Genomic DNA, 14543 nt, shown 5'->3' on the forward strand with positions numbered 1-14543 from the left:
ATGGCGACCGAGAACTTGGGGGATCTGATGATTGGACATGTGCCGAATGGCTTCCGCGATGGGGTTTTCATGGTCTGTTCTGAGGCTTGGATGACTCTAGCACCCCAATGCTTCTGGTTTGGTTTTTTTTATTACGATGATACAGGCATTGATCTAAGCCATGTATCTATTATGCTTCTCGATACGAAGGGTTGCTATTGTTCGTACAACACTGCTAACCAGACAAACGCAGAGATGCCAATGCGTCGTGTCTTGGAGAGTCTGCCCGTCTCGGCGGCATCCCCGTGATCTGTGGTCAGCTCAAAAACAGCTCAGCAGCCGGCCACCATCATTTCTGTTTGTGTCGAGTGTGCAGAGAGGCTGATTGGGGGATATGCGGAAGGGTATGCTCCAGGTACCGTTCTTGTCTGAACCATTTATTTGATTTGGGCTCTGATGGCAGTTGAAGAGTCAGTCAGGGATGCATCTGCATGCATGCATGGAAGACTGAACCCCGGTGAGTCTACGGTCGTATGTGGCGTACAGAATGCATGTCGGGCTGTCCGTTTCCATCGTAGAAAAGGCTAAGCCATTCTATTTTCTGCGCATCAGTGTCACAGGCTGACGTTTTGACTCTGAAACCCATGGAATCAATACGACTGTTTCTTGGAAATATTCGTAATGGCCTCGAGAGCTTGAGGACGATTTATTCGAGGTTCATTCGAGGCTGTGTATCCGTAAAGTTGACTAGAAAACCCTCCACGCAAATCATTTACTGCGACCCTCCTTTGGCTGGCGTGGTCGGGACCTTGCAGATGAATTGGTCTGGTGGCAGGCCGATCATCTCATCCTGGTGGATCAGGGTCCAGAGATATTCAAGACATTGAATGAAGAGAGCAGATGCATAGATTATGCAGGGCTCGTGAAGATGGCCCGTGAAGAAATGGTCTGAGACCTATACAAATAAGTTTTGAATGACAGGGAGCGACATGTAGCATAGACTTTTGGAAATTGATTTCCGAATATTATGGTAGATTTCAGTGGACTTGATTGAACCCAAATATATTGACAGATACCAAAATAGATCACCAAAAAATTACTGCTCATGTCACCTTGTTGCGGCCGATCGGGTCAAGCTCAGCTACCCGGTAGCTACCTTACCTGAGGTAGACGCAGAAGGGATATACCCAATCACACCACACTATCATCAACCAATATATCTCTACATGATGAAGCCTTTGACACTTTCTTAAAGCTTCATATTGATCGTCCCAGTATTCGGGACCGCTGCTAACCGGAGATGGGCATCACAAGAAGGGAACACCCGCTCCTCCGCTCCGCAATGCGGGGAAGAAGCATTTTGAAGAGCGGAAAGCAGGATTTATTAGCGACGGCCACCGAAGAAGCCGGACTCTATAGCCGAACCATCACCATCGATCGATACTAGACGGACGAACGAACGAAGGAACAGAAGAAAAAGAACGCACTCACACACTGCAAGTCTCCGACATGATCCGGTTGCGGATGACACTGCATGATCGAACACAGTACATATGCACATCTCCAACAACACCAACCAAATGACAAATGCCCCGCCCCCGCAACGCCGGTGGTGGTCATCAACTCCACCACGCCGATAATTCTCCTCTTGTGTTTGAAGACCATTGATTCTCGAGACAGAATAGGCGAGTCTCTTGCTTTTCTTCCCCGAGCGAAATGTAGAGTCTTGGTCGAGCAATCATCATCTCAGATGCTGTCTGCAGTGGTTTGAGCTTGTCGTAAAGCTCTACCACTCAGACCTGTCTCCCACGCTCGGTAGATTTATTTAAGCTTTCCCTTAATCATAACGGTAAAATTTTTTTTATCATTTTTGGCTTTCAACGGGCACTTATTAGCGAACCCCTCTAATCATACATGAACTCGACCTGCTTTCTCTTTTCTGGTAACGAGGGTGTACCAATCTGAGCTAAGACAATTGTTCGTCACACAAAACGCAGTTCTGAATCCAGATGCCCGCCAACCTAAGCAGCAACATCTATCTCTACGTGGGCAATTATTTCGAGTCCACGAATATTACTGGCATTACAGCACAGTCCAGTAACAGCCTGAGAACGTGTGTCTACCTTTTAGCTGGGCCTGACCAGGATCAGTCCGCCGGGGGAACTAAGCGGAAGACCCCTGTTCGACATGGGGGGCACCACCGCTGTGCTGTGCAACAAGGATGTGTATTCCTTTCGGTCCACGAGAAGAGTTGAAAAAGGTCATGTACCTTTTGGTGACGCGCCTCATTCGAGGTACAGTTGCACGAGAGTGGGAGTGGCTCGGCGAAGCATGATCGCTGACATCACAGTCTGTGGCATCCCGCTGTACATTTTGGCATATCTCGTACCTCTGCTGAACAATTACAACACGTACAACTGTCAGTGGCTTCTTATCGCGCTTGGCGATGTAAATTTGGTGATTGAAAGGGTTCTCAATTGGTGAAACTCTTCTGTCTCGTCACTTTGTCCGCCAGCCTTTTCGGCAGACCGACCGCCACAGCAAGCATTCGCTGTACAAAGACCACTGACTGTTTTCCCGTTCTCACCGTCAAAAGGCCTTTTACTGTGAATGTGTTGGAGGCCCGTCTAGCGCTATGGAAATGGTCATGCTGGCAGATGGTTCCGGACTCCATCGAGCCGTCTCGCCTCGCCTCTCCTGGTCTGTCGGGGCATCCCACGTCGAACCAGTCTCTGGTGTCGGAATGTCCTGAGAAACTGTTAATGACCCGGATGATGGGCCAGGTGATCCGAGGTTTCTCTGCAGACCGCTACATAGTGGATGGTCGTAAGATGATGTTATTGTGCTACAAGGCACGTCTGCAAGTCTGTCGATTCAGTTGAACGAATACAACATATTGAGAGATGCAAGAAATATTCTGCCGTTACGAAATACAGAGTGGGCCATGCATGCGCCACGGCTGTTTGTGTCTTTTTTGAGGCTGCGCTGACATCTCCCACCTTGTATTATCCGTATCTGCATCTGCATCTGCATCTACTAAGCCGGTGATCCTACAAAAAGAACCTGGGATGTCTCAGATTTTGACGCCTGGCCTCTTGACTCGTGACCATCCTGAGTCTGATGTTTGTTTGGTGTTTGGTTTACGTTTTAGAAATTTCATCGATACTAACAACTACCGATATTAGAGGGAATGGCATCTGTAACAGGGACTGTGTCGATGCCTTAACCTTGACGGCTGGCCATTCAGTAAAATTGCAACAGACAAGACAAAACAAACAAAACAGAAGGGGAGTTTTCTCGGCGAGTGATTCAGGTGGAAATCGGGTATTGCCTGGACCCGCTGACTTTTCTATTCCCATCCATGATGGACAAGGGTGATATACCTGACACGGGCTGCTTTGCTGTCACCTCGTATATGGCTTCTGCTGGTGTTGTTCAACAACTGGGCAAACATGGGCGCTTATTTGCCTCATCATAACCCTTCTGTCACATACAGTATTGGCCGTGTGCAAGTATAGGATTGAGTCTCTAGGACTATTAGGATCAACTCGGGTCATTGATTCGGTCCTTGTTCAGGGCACAGAGACATTGAAACGCAGAATTGAGCGCTGCGAGATTGGATGCCAGTACCCGCTTGTATTGTTCGATATAACGGGAGGCGCTGAAGATATTGGCCATTGCAAGGGGGCAGCACAGCGCCCTCAACACGCTTTCATGGAAATCACTGGCTATTAATTCGTCTACCCTTTTCCTTCTGTTTATCCTCTAGCAGCCAATATCTATTAACTTGCAAATAGCTGCTGAGGTCTCGAGGGGTGAAAAGGCTATACCTTGTGTTGATCCAACTCCCTTGTCCACGTCAATGTAACTGCGACATCAGTCAATCGATAGCTATTGGGGTAATAGTTTGCATCAGCAAATCAACAGACATTGGATTTGCTGTTTCATTCTGATTTCAGCCAAGCCGGCATTCGAACCTGTAAGAATACCCGAAGTGGCTGTCTGATGGTGTTCAATATTTGCCATGCGTAACCCTCGCTTGGGACCCCGAATCTGCAAAACATTTGTGTAACTTACAGCTTTACTGTGATTTAAAATCAACAGTGATAACTATTTGTCATGGGCAATATCTATATCGCGTAGGACATCACTTTCTGACGTTTCGGATGAGTGTGCTCGAGCCGCTATGTCTTCAGTGCCTGGGAGCCTCTTCTGATAAACGTTAATACCAAGTTTTCAACCGTGAGTCTAAGATAAAGGTACTCGCTTCTTAAAGGAGGTCCAGGTAACGATTACTAGTCATTTAATACCTTGAGACGAAACAGGAGCGTGATTGCTGGCCGGTATATGCTTGCATCACGGTGCTTGAAGACCATTGAGTGAAGTCTGAGACTGCAGTTTTATCATGAAACAGCATAATAAAGAATAAAACTGTCAGAGAACGAGTTACACATAAAGATATCTAGGTTCTCATACTGATCACAACAGTATCGAAGTTGAGTAATAGTGAAGCAAGATATTGCTCGACTGAATCCTCATCTTCACTCTAGGGTAGTTCACATTGGGAGATACAACAACAACAACACAATCTACCTATCACGACACTTTGATATTCGTCAGATCATACCAAATCAGCAGGATCATGCACCTTGTTGGTCATCAATTCTCCATAAGAACTCATGTTCTGTCAAAATCACCAACAATGGTCATCAACAGTCATCTACTCCATTCGGGTACAACACAGTACGATGTGTATCAGATGTCTCAACCGAGCGGCATAGGCTCGGCTCATTCGGTCTAATCGGGCCTGGTGGACTGCCCCCATCTGCACCTCTTGATCCTAATGCATCCTCATGCGATGCCGTGCGATGCCATGCGATGCACATGTGGTGCAGCACTGTATGTGGTGCATCTTCCGGTTCAACCGCACGTACAGACGTCGTCCAGCTCTGTCAGACGCTATCATTATTGGAATTCCATCATGGTGAGAGCTCAAGTCTCTCTCCAGTCTTTTCTTCACTAGAAAACACTAGATCAAAGTCAACTACCGTACAAACTCACGAAATTGAGTAGCGCCTGTGGGACAAATCGGCCAGGTTTAGACCTTCTAATTGGCCGTAAGCTAAATAAAGATCTGATATCTTGCTATTTAGCATTATTGGCCAAATGAATATAGTAATTTTGACTAGCGTGGTATCCACAGGCGCTACTCAGTTTCATGAGTTTATACGGTATACACTATCAATGGCCCCCCAATTGCTTCTTCTTTCTCAACTTTGAGATTTTCCATATGGACCCTTCTCGACCAGGATCTTCAGAGGGGTACCACCCAACCCAATTCAGCGGGTGAACAAGTGTGAGTGAGTGAGTGGGCCGTAGTGTTCTCGGTCTTTAGGCTTTGGCTTGGCCATTCTTTGCTTGGTGGTGTTGATCAGAGTACCTTTTTCTTCTCTTCGGCTGAGGGCCTGTGTTATTGGATGATTCTAGCGGCAGCGGCCCGGACCATCGTATTCCAATGAAAGAAGCCTCTTCATATACCTCAAGAGTCTATCTTGAGTTAAGTTGAGATAAGAAATCACCAGACGTCGATCAATTCCAGTATTCTAAGACAATTACTCAATTTCTCCATGTCTGAGATCATTCTTATAGTGCCTGATGATCTCGCACTTACACTTAGACTGTGATAACATCATACTGTACCCCTGCTATTAGAGTTTCTGACACTTTCACTTCTCATCATGAGCCAATATCTTCCATTTACTCAATGGCGTTCTCACGGACAAAGAATGACCATATCAGGTTATGACACATCAACTTCTTACCCGTCATACTAGCCTCAGCTCCTCAAAGCCTCTCTTTAGACTTTCCCCCCAAAGTGGTAATCGACTGGTCCTGTTCCTGTTCTGTTCCTGGACCTGTAACTGTAATTGTCAGCGTACCCTCCTCATCCGTCGTATCGATGAACGCCCACCCCCACGCCAACACCAACACCAACACCAACACCAACGAGAGAGAGTCAATTATATGGAGCCCGACTCCGTTCCGAAAGTGCCTCTAGCAGTCTAGCTCAAGTCACCTAAAGAGTTGATGTGAGTTGTGATAGCCTAGGATAGCTAGCGGAACTCAGGACCGACTCGGTAAAGACGGACTCGGCATTTGACTTTGTCCCGATCCCAAAGGTCCCCATCTGCCAGTCTGACATACTTTGACGGGTGTGCCGTCGCTTGCACTGCTTAGACTGCCCGCCGTGGGTAATCGGGTAAGTAAATCCTTCTGGGGCCGCGCCTTGTCATCTACAGTAAGGTAAGAGTCTGGTAGCCTCTTCGAGACCACGTGAACTGGCTAGAGGTGGATCGTCGAGGCTGTTGATCGGACTGTTAACTAGACCCTTAGATGGTCGTATTTTCGCGATGTTGGGGATCGTGCATGATCGGCGATTGCTATCGCCAGTGACATCTCTGACTCTAGCCTATTCCAACAGCAGCATCATAAGTGACAGCCTTGAAGAAATCGAACGATGACAGCCATGTCTGACAGTGACAGTTATGTCTCAGGAACAAGACACACCGGGGCTGTCAGAATCTCCGATCTCAAACTAAAAACCAACAGCCTTGCATCAGGCACACCTTGGCAGCCCGTCACGGCTGATCAGCCACCCCCAGCAACAAACTTCTCAACAACAGGATCAAGCTGGGCCAGGAACGGAAAGATTTGGAAAAACTGGGCGAGCGCCCCTCATTATTGATCATGAACCTAGTACAGCCGCAAGCTCCACGGCCGCCCGTCTCGTACATAGAGGCAGATCCAGCAGGGTAGGGTGGACGATACCGCAGTCAGCAGCCGTCGTGTTGCCTTGCTGCCTCTTGCGTTTGTCTTGGCCTTCTTCTTGTCCCACCACACCCGTCCGTCCCTCTCGCTACAGCAAGCTCTTCCAAAGGCCCCCACCGGTGAGCCATTTCTCCCATGCCTATTGCGTTTTGAATAGTAGAATTGCGCAGTGGCCAAGGTAAAAGTAGATAAAGTGCTTGGTCTCTGCGTAGCGTGTTAGCCAGCCAGCCGTGCCCGGGGCTATGGAGTCGGAGATCGGCGTGTTGGGTTTGACGAACCGTGGGTAACGAAGCTACCGAAATTTCGGCCAACGATGCAGTGCCAGGTTGGTCCCTTTCGCTCGTCGAACTATACTCTGTAAGTACGGGATCGGTCGTGACAGCCTTGGCGGGTACGAACTGTGCGCTTGATGTGCTGTGCGATGTCCTGTCATAGCGTGTCAGTTTGGGTGCCTACGGGGACGCAGTACTTGGTGAGGAAAACCTTCTCAATGGTGAACTTGGCCATGGCTTCCTGAGCTATCGTCACGTCAGCCTCGTCTTCCTGCCGCCGCCGGCGCAAAACTGTCATGGATTCCCCATACCAACTTCGATAGACTCCTGTTGCATATCCTCCGTCTTTGGCACTCTCTCGTCAGCGATCGCGTCCGGAATATCGGTACGTATGTCGGGTTATCTCACCATGTCGGCGGACTTGATCTGAGCTAGCATTATATCAGTATGATGCTTCTCAAGCTCCAAAGGGGGTGCTGCTTACCCTCGAGCTTCTCCCGAGCGACGGGAGACTCTGCCTTGGGAACGTGAGCGTCAGCCATCTTGTGTTGAATTTAGGTTGAGGAAAGTGTTCGGTTTAGGAAACAAAGGCGGCCTGCGAAGTCTTGTTAGTCGGAGTTGTTCTCGTGAGGCTGGCGCTCGACGACGCCTTGGTGTGCGCCCCCTTTCTTGAGGGACACGGGACGGGATGCTAGCCGTAGGGGATCCAGGAAGTACATACAGGATGTATGAAGGGTACGAGGCGTTAGTGTTTTTGGCCGATAAAGTAAAAATAATAGCGACTAGTATTACAATTGATTGTGTCTGGAGTTTTGCCGTTGATTGACTCGATGAGACGCGCGCAAATGCCAAAGCCTTGTGGTGACTGTGGAGCGGATTAAGTGTACAGTCGCGTGTTGATGCTCGTGATTGGGTTGTTGCTGGCCAAGCTGTAGCCTCGTCAACAACAGCTTCGGTTCCAGTGGGAGCTGCCCTGGAAATAAAGCGCACGGGCACTTTGGTGGACGGGACTGGATGATTCTTTTGCCTTGACGACGCCAACCCAGGGGCGGCGCGGCTCGCGTCGGTAGCTATATGTGTACGTACCATACCCTTTGACACCTCATACGCCATCTTTGCGATATAGCCTACCCTGTACATCCAGTTTTACGACCAATTTTATTCTATACTTTCCGGTATGATGAAATTTAACAGTCGATGCTTTCAGTATTGTTGCTCTCTATGTTTATTCAGGGTCCATGTTTCATTCGAGTTCATTTGGTCGCTCCCTAACGTCTTGTGTTTCGATCAACCTCTCCGCTACCAATTCCACAAATGAAGCTCAAACTTCGCACTTACAGATCAACAAATGCTAAGGACCCTGGTCAGCAAACAGGAGAACTGAGAGATGCCGCGGCCCTGCCATTAGAAGGCGCAAGGACACGGAATAACAACGGTTCTACTCACATGGACCCTGACATCAGTGATTGAGTTAGTGAACCGCCCCATCAACTCTGCACGCCATACTTGGTGAATTGTGACTCCCAGTTTGTCAGATCATGAGCTTGGGGACATTCACAAAGTATTGCAATGATCGATCATGCGCGGAGGTGATTGAGAGTTCTGGCCTGCCGAATCACGCCTCTCGTCACATCGGCAGAGCTGTGTTGTTGGTGATATTGCACAGCTCCAATTTTATCAGCCTGGAACACATAGGAGATGGTCGTTATTGGTAGGTAACGAAGACGAGGCTCGACTGATCGTTAGGTACTATGAACATCCCGAGTTCACACCCCCCATGATGCAACTTCACCAGGGCGTATGAGCGGATGGGTTCCTGGCCCTGGTTGTAGACCATCACAGTACAGTCGAGCCTGGACTCAGGCTACCTACATGTCAAGCAGGCACCAGGCACATAGAGGTGCATATTTACAACCACAAAGGGAACGCCACGGACATATCAATACGGCGTCTCACAGCACTGTCGCGATTGTCATGAAGGTTCCAAGAAGTCCAAGGGTCCACACTGCAGTGGAAACGCTTAACGACAAAAGGTCCTACGTCCGAGGTAGCCTCATGCGCCCATCTCTCATCACAACCCAAAGAGGCATCAATGTGTGCCAAGACCGCGACAGACTTTGGTGGCGTCATACATGTACGGAAACTCATGAAGTAAATGGCCCACGAAGTTCGGCTTGGAGGACTATCAGCACGCCGATTGCCGCTCTTACCTCTTCTCCCCATGGTCTCCAGTGATAATACGACGTTAAATTCTTTCCGAGGGGAAATGGTGCCGTGGAACCTTGTTGGAACTCGCGATATGTTTCGGTCGCCAAATGTGACAGTAACCGTGGCGGCGGCGATGAAGAGTTTTTCATGATCGATTGACACCGGAGTCATGGTAGAGAAACGAGGTCCAAACCGTGAATAAACTTCAAAGTTCAACCGGAATAAGAATAGTTGTTGTTGTTGTTGTAGTCGAGTGGTTGCCGCATCCGGAGGATAGTGTGATAATTCTTGCTCGTGGGTCATGGGCGAAATATCGCATTATGACTCAAGACGACCTGTTCACCAAACCACGACTGACTCCCAAGCTCTTGTGACCAAAACCGCAGTCCGATATCTCGAAGTCCATTGCCGTCTCTCGGGGATAATGAAATTATTTTGCTGAAAAATCGGGTTCTCGGTGACATATCGATGAGTTCCAAGGTCGTGATTCCGGAGTGTTATTGCCGCGTTGAAGACCAATCGATCAGCCATGGAGTCGATGTTAGATACAATGAAACAATGGACCAATGCGTCTTTCAATGTACGAAGTTGGAGTCGCTGGGAAATGTCTCTGACATACATTTGTCAGTGTTCCTTGAGCAACACTCCTGGAAGAACTGATGAGTGAGCAGTGAGGTCTTCTTATACTTATGGATTCCGAGTGTTCCTGCACGCTCAAAGTCAGATGGCCCTCCATAAACTTTGACAAGAATTCTCCAAAGAATATGGCTTGCATCCGCATTCCCTCACAAGTCATTCCAGAGCTCCTGGTGTGGAGTGTGCATCTCACATATGCCAGAATGCATATCAAGAATGCATATCTCAGCACCCCTCTGGCAGATCTAGAATATAAAAAGCACTTCTAATTAAATATTTACTATTTGCTTGAAGCTGATGCTCTTTGGTTCGTCTCAATTTCACGATTCTCGAAGAATGAATATTTACCAGACTGCACAATGATAGCTGAGAGGTGGGAGGCTAGGAATGTCGGAGAACCAAATTCAGCGTTGTAGGGCCATATAAACTTTGGAATATTTCTAGATGCCAACTCACCGCTACTTGATATGAAAGTTAATTCCAAGTTGCTAGGGAACCAGGCGGAGAAGTTGATGTTTTGTTGTTATATTTTCTTGCATTTGGTTAACACATTGCTGCAAACGATGAGCCTGGCATGGAGAATCTCTTTTTGAACATGAATGAATGAAGAGCAAAGAAGATAACTTCAAGTCAAAGAACAAGAGCTCATATGTAGAGCAGTTTGAGGCTCTCAATGTCTCGTAGTCTTCTGGGGGATATGCGCATGATCGGCGTCTAACGAACGTATAACGCCTCGACATCTGACTGACAGGTCGGAGATGAGGAATATATCCTCCGATCCACTACTGTTGCTCGGCCATTCGTCGATCGATAATATACTCAGATTCGAGTAAGCAGTAGACATGAATCAGTGCTGTAGGAGCGGTTAGTGTAGTGCTGATGCCGAGAAGTCTCGACAGATTGTTGGTCGACAGACAACTTCATTCGACATGAACCATACAATGGTTGGCAATAGAAGTCAAGAAAACACGTAGCAGTATCAAAATCAGAGAAGCATCATAAGAGCCCAGAAAGCCACTGGATTCCAGAATTACCCCATTGGCATTCAAGATGCAGGTCTTATGTGCAAGATGAGTCTTGCAGGTAAAACCATACCCTCCACACCAACATTCTTGAAGGCGTGAGGTGGGAGCTGAGAACACAAAGTGGTTTCTTCCGTGATGACGACCTTATGGACAGATATACGCTTTTGAATCGATGCACGTATGTTGACTGTACAATGAATACCGAGATGGCAGAATTTCTCTTCTTCATGAGTGATACTGGGCGATAATTCTCGTCATGTTCAGCTGAGAAGAATATCTCTTGATGAAAATGATATCAAGATTCTGGAGTAGGTAGGTAGCTATTCTCGACCGTTTTCAGTGCTGTCATACTGTTTATAGTGGCGTTTGACTTGTTCACTGGAATTTCTCCCATCACTGAGCTCAGGGCGGTGAAGAAAAACAACTGAATTAGAAGCATCTTGGAAGCTGATGGTGGGGTTGGACAGTTAGAAAATCCGGTGCACGGGTCAACCTCGGGTCCCAACCTCGGGCAATAAGAATGTGGTAAAGAAACTTTTTTTCCTTCTCTCCCTTCTTAAAGAGCCCAAGTTCTGAAAATGACTTCACGCGTTCAACTCCCACGGTGAAACCATTCGCCATTGATCGGGAGATATAATCAACAAACAACAACATCATAATGGCCTCATCGAGGATATTCATCAAGGGTTTGCCACCCAGTATCTCGGAGGCTGACTTTCGGAAGCACTTCTCCGCCCAAGGTCGCGAGATTACCGATGTCAAGCTGATTCCCCAGCGACGCATTGGCTATGTGGGCTACAAGACACCCGAAGATGCCTCAAAGGCAGTCAAGTACTTCAACAGGTCTTACATTCGTATGTCCAAGATTGCCGTCGAGACTGCGCGACCCGTGAGTTGACTCCTCTAAATGTCTTGACTTCTCATACTGATGGAATGCTAGATCTCAGACCCCGCCCTCACCAAAGGCAAAGGCCAGAGCACCTGGCATTCCAAAGCTGCATCAACACCATCCACAACAATCAAGGGCAATGAGCAGCCCGCTGAAAAGGAGTCAGACTCGAGCTTGAGAAAGCGCAAGCGAGATGAGCCCCAGCCGGCGGACCCGAAGCTACGCGAGTTCCTTCACGTAATGAAGGAAGGTAGAGAGGGCGCGCTCGATGATGGTGTCCGTGGTGGTATCGGCGACGGCGTCGCTGCTGTTGCTGCCACAGCTGTTCCTGAAGAGGAGAGCGATGATGAGTACGAGCAGATCCCGACTCGAAGGGAGAAGCAGCGCAGGATTGAAGCACCAGAAAAGCCGCTGGTCTCTCAATCTTTGCCTTCGCAGCTGAAAGAAGCAAGCGTGGTCTCTGATCTGCAGGCGGAAACTCGTGCAGGCGACGAACCTGTGGAGCCTCAAGAAGCAACCGCAAAGTCAAGTCTGGATAAGCCGGAGGTAGTCGCAGAGGATGACGATTGGCTTCGTTCACGAACAAACAGACTGCTGGACCTTGTTGATCCCGATGACTTGGAACGAACTCCTGCGCAAGGGGCACCAACAAGTGAGACCGATCATGCAGAGGGAGGCGAAGCTATGGAACTCATTTCTGTTGACCCTCCAGCTACAGCTGCCGCGGCGATGAATGAGACCACGATGGAGGCATCGGGGGGTGAACCGGCAAGGGACGACTCACTTGAGGCGATCCGCCGAACATCAAGACTTTTTGTCCGAAACCTGGCTTACAGCGCCACCCAGGAGGATCTCCGGGAGACATTCGAGCGGTTCGGAACCATTGAAGAGGTATGTTTCTAATGATTTCCTTTTATTTGTTTACAAAACAAAGGCGACGTGATGAAGCTCAGATAGGGACAGCTTATACTTCGGTATTTGATGAGAACTTGAGCGAATATTTTAGTAGATGCTTCGATTAACTGAATTGTTGCCAATCTTACTACATTTCTTGAGGATTTTACTAGATTGAATATCAACTAATAGCTGTTGAAATACTAGGTTCATCTACCGGTCAGCAATTCAGGTACCAGCAAGGGGTTCGCCCTGGTGTTGTTTACTGAATCGTCGGGAGCTGTTGAAGCATTCCAAGCCATGGACGGGGCGACGTTTCAGGGGCGTATTCTTCACATCATTCCTGCGAGTGCAAAGAGAGACACGGGTCTGGATGAGTTTGCAATTTCCAAACTGCCCCTCAAGAAACAAAACATGATTCGGAAGAAACAAGAGGCAGCAGCTACTACGTTTAACTGGAATGCGCTGTATATGAGCCAGGACGCCGTCAACGCGTCGGTCGCCGACCGTCTTGGTGTTTCAAAATCAGAACTTCTTGACCCTACCTCGGCCGATGCTGCCATCAAGCAGGCCATCGCTGAGACGAGCGTCATTCAAGAGACCAAAGCATACTTTACCGCTAATGGAGTGGACCTCGAAGCTTTCAAGTCCAAGAAGCGGGGTGATACGGCCATCTTGGTGAAAAACTTTCCCTACGGGACGACGATCGACGAGCTCCGTAAACTCTTCGAGGAGTCTGGGCCCGTGCTGAGAGTTCTGATGCCCCCGAGCGGGACAATCGCCATTGTCCAATTCTCGCAACCCAATTACGCCAAATCCGCTTTTGGGAAGCTGGCATATCGCCGGATTGGAGATAGTGTGCTCTTTTTGGAAAAAGCGCCAAGTGACATCTTCAGAGGCGGCGACCAACTGGACCAAGCCGTGGCACTAAAAGATCGTCCGGCTCCGACGGTCCAAAATCTTAGTGTGGACGACTTACTGTCACGCGGTGATAAGCCGGAGGAGGAGGATTTGGAAACCACCTCACTGTTTGTGCGAAATTTAAACTTTTCGACTTCCACATCTCGGCTTGCTGAAGCTTTTCAGTCCCTCGACGGATTCGTCTCTGCTAGAGTTAAGACTAAAATGGACCCCAAGAAACCAGGACAGACACTTAGCATGGGATTCGGTTTTGTGGAGTTCCGCACAAGGAGCCAAGCCCAGGCTGCACTCAAAGTCATGGATGGTCATGTACTTGACGATCATGCCCTGGCTGTGAAGGCATCACACAAGGGCCATGACGCAGCCGAGGAGAGACGCAGGGAAGACAAGGCTAAGAAGGCTGCAGGGCAGCGCACCAAGATCATCATCAAGAACTTGCCTTTCCAGGCGACCAAGAAGGACATCAGGTCACTGTTTGGAACCTATGGCCAGCTTCGATCGGTACGCCTACCCAAGAAGGCTGACTATACCCCTCGGGGTTTTGCTTTTGCCGACTTTGTCACTCCCCGCGAAGCCGAGAACGCACTAAATGCGTTGAGGGACACCCACTTGCTTGGTCGTAAGCTTGTCTTGGACTTTGCGGAGGCAGAGGCAGTCGATGCTGAGGAGGAGATCGCGAAGATGCAGAAGAAGGTTGGAGGGCAGGTTAACAAGGTGGCCCTTCAGCAATTGACTGGAAAGGGGAGGAGCAGGGTCAATATTGGCAATGAAACTGATGAGATGGATATGTGAAGTATGGAATAGGAAACTACAGAGATACTATTGCCTTTGCACGGGAGAGAGGCATAGAGTTGCGACAAGGCTGAGGGTTCCTGTTCCTGTGCCTGTGCC

At 48.7% G+C, this 14543-nt stretch overlaps 2 protein-coding genes across 2 annotated transcripts; one reads left to right on the plus strand and one right to left on the minus strand.

Moving 5' to 3' along the window:
- Nucleotides 1-6946: 6946 nt before the first annotated feature.
- On the minus strand, nt 6947-7621 carry FSUBG_3235 (Dynein light chain; the record flags this gene model as incomplete). Its single annotated transcript, XM_036681094.1, has 6 exons — nt 6947-7011; nt 7086-7155; nt 7207-7221; nt 7264-7325; nt 7488-7505; nt 7564-7621. 6 exons carry the CDS (start codon nt 7619-7621, stop codon nt 6947-6949), a joined length of 288 nt encoding a protein of 95 aa, XP_036541196.1.
- Nucleotides 7622-11606: 3985 nt separating this feature from the next.
- Nucleotides 11607-14444, plus strand: FSUBG_3236 (multiple RNA-binding domain protein; the record flags this gene model as incomplete). Its single annotated transcript, XM_036681095.1, has 3 exons — nt 11607-11837; nt 11889-12728; nt 12939-14444. 3 exons carry the CDS (start codon nt 11607-11609, stop codon nt 14442-14444), a joined length of 2577 nt encoding a protein of 858 aa, XP_036541197.1.
- Nucleotides 14445-14543: the final 99 nt, after the last annotated feature.

This window comes from Fusarium subglutinans, assembly GCF_013396075.1.
Source record: "Fusarium subglutinans strain NRRL 66333 chromosome Unknown NRRL66333_c0000028, whole genome shotgun sequence".
Lineage (NCBI taxonomy): Eukaryota > Fungi > Ascomycota > Sordariomycetes > Hypocreales > Nectriaceae > Fusarium > Fusarium subglutinans.